This window comes from Rhagoletis pomonella, unplaced genomic scaffold (genome assembly GCF_013731165.1).
Source record: "Rhagoletis pomonella isolate Grant_MI unplaced genomic scaffold, Rhpom_1.0 Rhpom_scaffold_00001, whole genome shotgun sequence".
Classification (NCBI taxonomy): Eukaryota; Metazoa; Arthropoda; class Insecta; order Diptera; family Tephritidae; genus Rhagoletis; species Rhagoletis pomonella.
The window spans coordinates 196,134-202,636 of NW_023458555.1; the positions used below are offsets into that span (position 1 = coordinate 196,134).

The following is a 6,503-nucleotide window of genomic DNA, read 5'->3' on the forward strand; positions in this document are numbered from 1 at the left end:
TATAAATACTGGCTTACCAAATATCTCAACTCTTGCGCCAGCTATCGGCAATTTTTTTGTGTAGCTCCTTTTCATGTGATTAACATACATACATACGTTCTAAATATTAACCAAATCGGTCTATATATACGGGTTTTCCAATATTTCTCGATTGCTGCGGCACCTATCGAATTGATTCATCTTTAGAATTTCATTGTCATTGGTTTCTGAGCCACCTGTGAAGTTTCAAGTCTCTAGGTCAATGGGAAGTTGGTAAAAAATGTATTGCAAGATTTGCCCCTAACAAACATACCTACATACATACATATGTACATTAGGGCGAGTCGAAAAACACAAAATGTTTGATATGAAAATTGTATAGGTCCTAAAGATATTAAACCTTATTCTATAAAATAAATCCTGGTTCCCAGAGACAATACCCTCAAATGTTTACAACGACTTGTGTAGCTTAAATCCGGAACCTATTTCCTAAAATAAAATCTTTGAAAAATAAATTGGCCAAAATAGAAGTAAGCAACATCAATATTTTAATCAATTAATAAATTAGGTAGGACATAGCCTGCCGAGAGGCGACCGCTATTAGGAAAAACTTTTTGGTTTTGTTTGTTGATGTTGTTCGGAAACTGAAGCCATTTCAAATGAGTGTTTTTGTATGTAGCTAAAACGAATAATTTTTAGTTAGCAAAATGTACTCCTCCAGGGCCTACCATGCACAGTTTTCAGGTCGCTTATCGTTTAACTGAGTTGTCTCAATGTGTTGACTGCATTTTTTGTTTTTTTTCTATATGGCTGAAATACAATAGGGATATTGAAAAAAATAATAAATTACTTTTAATAATCCTAAGATCCTTAGCCATATTTTTTCGAAGCAAAACGACTAATGTAATCTGTTGATTATGTCTTGTGATAATTCAATATTCCAGATGCTTTTGCAAGTCTCTTGGGTGCGGCATAGAGACATCCATTTGCTAACTGTGGGACGATATACATATACATCTGATCAGCGCTTCCGTGCAATACATCAACCACAAACCGAAGACTGGATATTGCAAATAAAATACCCCCAACACCGAGATTCTGGCATATACGAGTGCCAAGTATCGACCACTCCGCACATGAGTCATTACATTCACCTAAATGTTGTTGGTAAGTATATACATTAGGGTCGTCCAAAAACGCACGTGAAAAAGTAAAGTCGGAATTTGTATGCTCTCACCCCCTAGGATTGTTCTATACCGAAAAAAATATACCCCTAATTTTTATTTTGAAATCGAAAAGTATTTAGCCCAAAGTTTTTCATGTATTTTATATGGTGGAAAAACAACTGTTCTTAGAAATGGTATAGAGTTCTTAAAAATCAATATTTTTCTATCGGAAAACTCTGTTTATGTGCGAGAGATTCCCAATATAATACCCAATTGTTTATTTAACCGAAATCGTTAGTATTAAAAAAAGGATTAAATAAGCAATTGGATATTATTACTGAGAGTCTCCTGAAGAGAACAAGAGTTTTCCGATCGAAAAATATTTATTTTCAGGAATTCTATACCATTTCTACGAAAAGTTTTTTTTCCCTATATAAAAATTCATGGGCAACTTTGAGGGGGTCAGAGCATACGAATTCCGACTTTACTGTTTTTGGACCACCCTAATATACATACATACGTGGTATGTGGAACTTTAGGTTAAATAGCCTGTATGGTTCTTATTTATGTATGTAAATGCATAAGACTTCAACTATCCATATGAATAGTGTTTATGTATGTATTTGTATAGTTGGATTTCTTTTGTCTACTATCATTTTAAGAACCGTCAACGGAGATAATCGGTGCGCCCGATTTGTACATTGAGAGTGGTTCAACAATAAACTTGACCTGCGTCATTTTGAATTCACCGGAACCTCCTGCTTATATATTTTGGAATCACAACAACGCTGTGAGTTTTAATATTCAATCCATAATTACTGTTTGTTACTAATTGTTGTGTGTCAAACTTTCAAGGTTTTCAAGATTTTTTACACCCGATTTCCCTTCATTAATCAATGACAATACAAGTCAAGTAATCGAGTATTTCTTGTTTAACGGTTTTAGATAATTAACTACGACTCTCCACGGGGTGGCGTTTCGGTTGTAACCAATAAAGGAGAGACTACGACTTCGTTTCTTCTCATAAAAACGGCGCGGCCCTCGGATTCCGGACACTACCAGTGCAATCCATCAAATGCGAAACCTAAGAGTGTAACTGTTCATGTATTAAATGGTAAGTATAAAACACTAACAATACAATGTACATATGTGCGTGGGTAGGTGCGAGTTTGGCAATGAAAATCTTAAACAAATGTACAGTTGTTGCTGTAGGTGAATGAGTATTAGACAGGGTCGGTGCTCATACAAGAAAGAGGTTTGCAATTATTCCAACACCTGTGACTACGGGTACGTATACACAGGAAGCGGGAGCGAGCCGAAATAAAGCGTTCTTGGCGGAGCGAAACTTTCAAATTGCTGCATCTACATATATGAAAGTGTTCATTCAGAAAGCATTTACAGAAGAATATGGGAACTGAAAGCAAATCAGCTTTTAGATAATGATGCAATACAGAAAGGCATTATATGTTCGCGTTCATCTCACTCTAATCGCCATCTTAAGATCCCTTTTCAAGACATTGTATGAAAAATGATATTCGCATTTTCAGAAAGGTTGCACACGTATACATATATTATCCAGCATGTAACTTATATCAATAACCTTTATGATATCGAACTGTAAAAAAAGCTTGTGATCAAACTAAGTAAATACTTATTTTAAAAATGTTCCGCAAAATATATCACTTAGCTTATATTCATATAACTCTTTCATAAAAAATTTTAAAAAATTTATGTTTTTTACAAACATTGGTACAAAAAAAAGAGCACTAAATTTGTTACTATTTTGCAAAGTGGCTTCCTTTTCTAGCCATTTTTTGTTCGTGCTTCGTAAGGTAAGGGAGCGCCGAAACGAGCTCTCACTGCGTACATGTATCGCAGTTTTTGATTTTGATTTTTCTATTTAACTTTTCAGCTTCATGATGCTGCTGCGAAGTAAAGCTTAAATCAAAATAATTAATTAAAAATGTTTCCTCCAAAAGTCTAACAAATATATTAGCCGCTTTTTACGGGAGGTAAGTTTTTTGGTATCTTTGCAGCCAATCATTCAGTGTGAACACCTGCAGCTTCGCTTTGCTCGGCACCGCTCGGTTTTCTGTGTGCACTAGGGATGTTAATTTTTCAGCCTTTTTCGATCCCGAGATCTTTGGGGTGTCATTATCACAATCCCGGGATCCCGAGATTTAGATATTCATTACTTTTCAACAACTTAAATCGAAAAAATTGCTTTATTTTAAAGGGCTTTGTAATTTCAAAGATATGATTGATTCTGAAAATTATTTAAAATATTCAATGCAATGTAGAATAAAAATATGGGTACCAAATTCAAGAGGAAATTTCTTTAGAATTTAAAAAAATTAAAAAATCTTTTGGATTCACAAGGGCGAATAGGTAATTTTTTAAGCTGATAAAGTTAGAAGGACGAAATTCGAGGATGTTATCGAGTTTATATAAGTCCTAACCATATATTTTTTTCAAAAGCAATTATTGCGACATTTCAAAAATAAAATTTTAAAAGGAAAGTTCAATACTTACCAGTCCTGCTGCACCAAAAACTTGAATTCGCTTAAATTTTACAGGATTTCTTCTTTACCTTGACACCCATACTTCTTCTCTAAGCACATTTCTCTGAACTTTTAAATCATTTTTGAATTACTGACGTCATGGTGAAAAACTAAAAACGCAATTTTACTATATTTGGCCCATGGTTTCGCGAATATATTGATATTTATGTTTAAAATTTACTATCGCACGGTGTTATATGTATAATGAGCTAGACATTTATAAAAAATATTAATTATTAAATAAATAAAGAAATATTGACCAATAATGGTCAAGAAAAGGAGTTTCTTTTATTGCCATCAATGCAAATTACAAATTACAATGCCGGGATTTTCGGGACCTTAAAAAAGCCGGGATCTCGGGACTAACATTCCTAGTGTGTACGTTCCCTAAAACAGCTGATATTCAGCCTCATTGCGAGTGTCGTGTCGAGTGAAAGTCGTGATTCGAGAGTCGAGTCGTATCGAAAATTACATGTCATTGTTTAATTTTCCGACTCGACTAGTGGCTAAAACGGAAAAACTTGGCGGCACTGGATAGTTTTCGACAATTTTCGTCGTATACTTATTTCGCCTAATTTACGATTTACGCAATGAGGCTGATTATATATTTTTGTAATTTTTTTTTTATTTATGGTCCGTTTTTAAAGTACAATATGTCGTTGAAAAGATATTTTGATAAATATGGTTCTTTTTAAGCTGATGAAAAATCACTAAATCGAAATTTAAAATTTTACTGTAACTGAAATTTAATTCATTCGGGTTTGAAAATTAGACAAACGACATACGTATGCATATATGTATAAATAAATAAGAAGTTATGTAGCAAACTTGATTTTAGCCGTCGTTAGCATAGTGGATAGGGTGGAAATTTGCATGATGCCAAAACCCTTTCGAAGTAAGCTTTCTCGCTGTGGTTTAGTAATTACCAACTCTTTTATATGTATGTATGTATGTATATCTCAGTTTGTTGTGTATAGCATTGTTGATAATTGACGATGGTGTTAAAGGACAGCAAAAAAGATGTAAATTAAACAGGTGTTTCTCATTCGGTTTCCAGGGGAGTTCCCAGCAGCAATGCAGCGCGCGGGACTAGTGCATCATCGAATGTCCCAAGGCCATTATCTCCTAGTGTACCTGTCAATGTACTTGTGCACCTTAGCGTATGTCAGGTGGTATATGCAGCTATTGGTAGCACCTGTCACCAAACAAGCAAAAATATGAGGCATTTAGTTGCGCGTGCTTTGAGCGTACTCGTGTTGCTGGCAACCGAGCTTTTTGGCAAGCGACAAGCGATTCGACGAAAGTGCGGCACATATACCAACAAGAATTGCGTCTGCTCCGGCAACGATGTTCAGCTCAGCAGGAATGCGCTCCTACAACAACAACAACATGCATTCGTAAAACATAAGGGCACTCGCCATAAAGTCGGATATCGGAGAGTAATTTTTAAAACGGGTCATCACGGCGAGCTTCGCTTCAAATTGAAACAGCCTAAATTCAGCAGTATTGTTAACAAAATATGCAGTGTGCAGTTCAATAGACAAAAATTCGAACCGGATATCAGGTGAGTGTACCTCAGTTGAAAGCCTCTTCACAGATTCCAAGGGCTTGTCTATTACTGAGCGTGAGCGTGTAGTCGGTGAGAAGGATATTTGAGAAAAAATCGAATGCAGACTCAACAAATCCGCACTAAACTCAACTATACTTACTATAGGTATGTTATGATAATGAATTTAGAATTGTTTTCGTATTGTATGTATATTTTTGGAATATGCTTGGTTTAAATTTTCTACTTGAGGTAAACCAGCCCTTTTTTGTAATCGAATGAAAAATTTTAGACAAATTGGAATGTATGTATGTATATTTACTCCTAAGTAAGTAAAGCTGTAAATAATTATCAAATAATACAATACAATATAACGTAAAAAAAGCATAACTAAGCGGCAAAGAAAATTCGCTTCAATGTAGATTACTAGTGAAATTCTAAATTGCTAAAAATAAATAAAGTGAGTGAAAATTACTAAACTTAAACGAAATAAAAAATGTTCTACCAAGTTGAATGCTGTAAAGGCCTACATACATAACTAAAAGTTAATTGTAGGCATTACAAACTATATACCTTTTTCACATCGATGCAGAATTCCTTAGGGCCTTAGGTTGTTTCTTTGTTTTTAATTATCTGATGTGCTAATCTTTCAATATTTTATTAAAATTAGAATCGACTTTTGTAATGCAATCTTCTGCAGCAGACACTCATTCAAAAGCATGCATACATAAATATGTACATACTTAGTTATATTTACATATGTATATACATACAAATGACGAACGCGTAAAAGTAAAAACTGAAGATTAATTTTTGGTAATTTAAAAATTGGACATAATTATTCCATAACTTCAAACTTTTAAATAAAAATATTTGGGTGTTTGAAAACGTAAATAATTGGTAATTTAAAAATTTGGTATATGTATATTTTTGGTCATTCCAAAAAAAAAAAAAACAATTTAAAACTTGACTAATAAAATTGGCATGAAAGTATGGACTAAATCTTTAAAGTATATTAATTATGGACTGGTAAAAGACAGATATAACGACAATTGAATTGTGAAAAGTGGACAAGCACAAGGGTTAATTTACCCGCTAGCGCACGAATGCCCACTTTTTATTGTACAGTGTTTTATTTTTGCGTTTTACCATTCAATAGTAGTTTTCTACTTTTTACCGTCCACATTTTATGTCCATCCTTCGAAGAAGTTTTTATCTACTTGCCAGCGCCAATTTTATTTTAGGTTATTT

At 33.9% G+C, this 6,503-nt stretch overlaps 1 protein-coding gene across 1 annotated transcript in view; it reads left to right on the top strand.

The window, feature by feature from the left end:
- Positions 1-6,293, top strand: part of LOC118735588 — a gene marked incomplete in the record, with an annotated part of 46,462 nt that extends 40,169 nt beyond the window's left edge. Inside the window, 4 exon segments of the mRNA XM_036465422.1 lie at positions 924-1,146; positions 1,808-1,935; positions 2,091-2,259; positions 4,742-6,293. Of these exon segments, the coding sequence (XP_036321315.1) occupies positions 924-1,146; positions 1,808-1,935; positions 2,091-2,259; positions 4,742-5,274 (1,053 nt within the window).
- Positions 6,294-6,503: the final 210 nt, after the last annotated feature.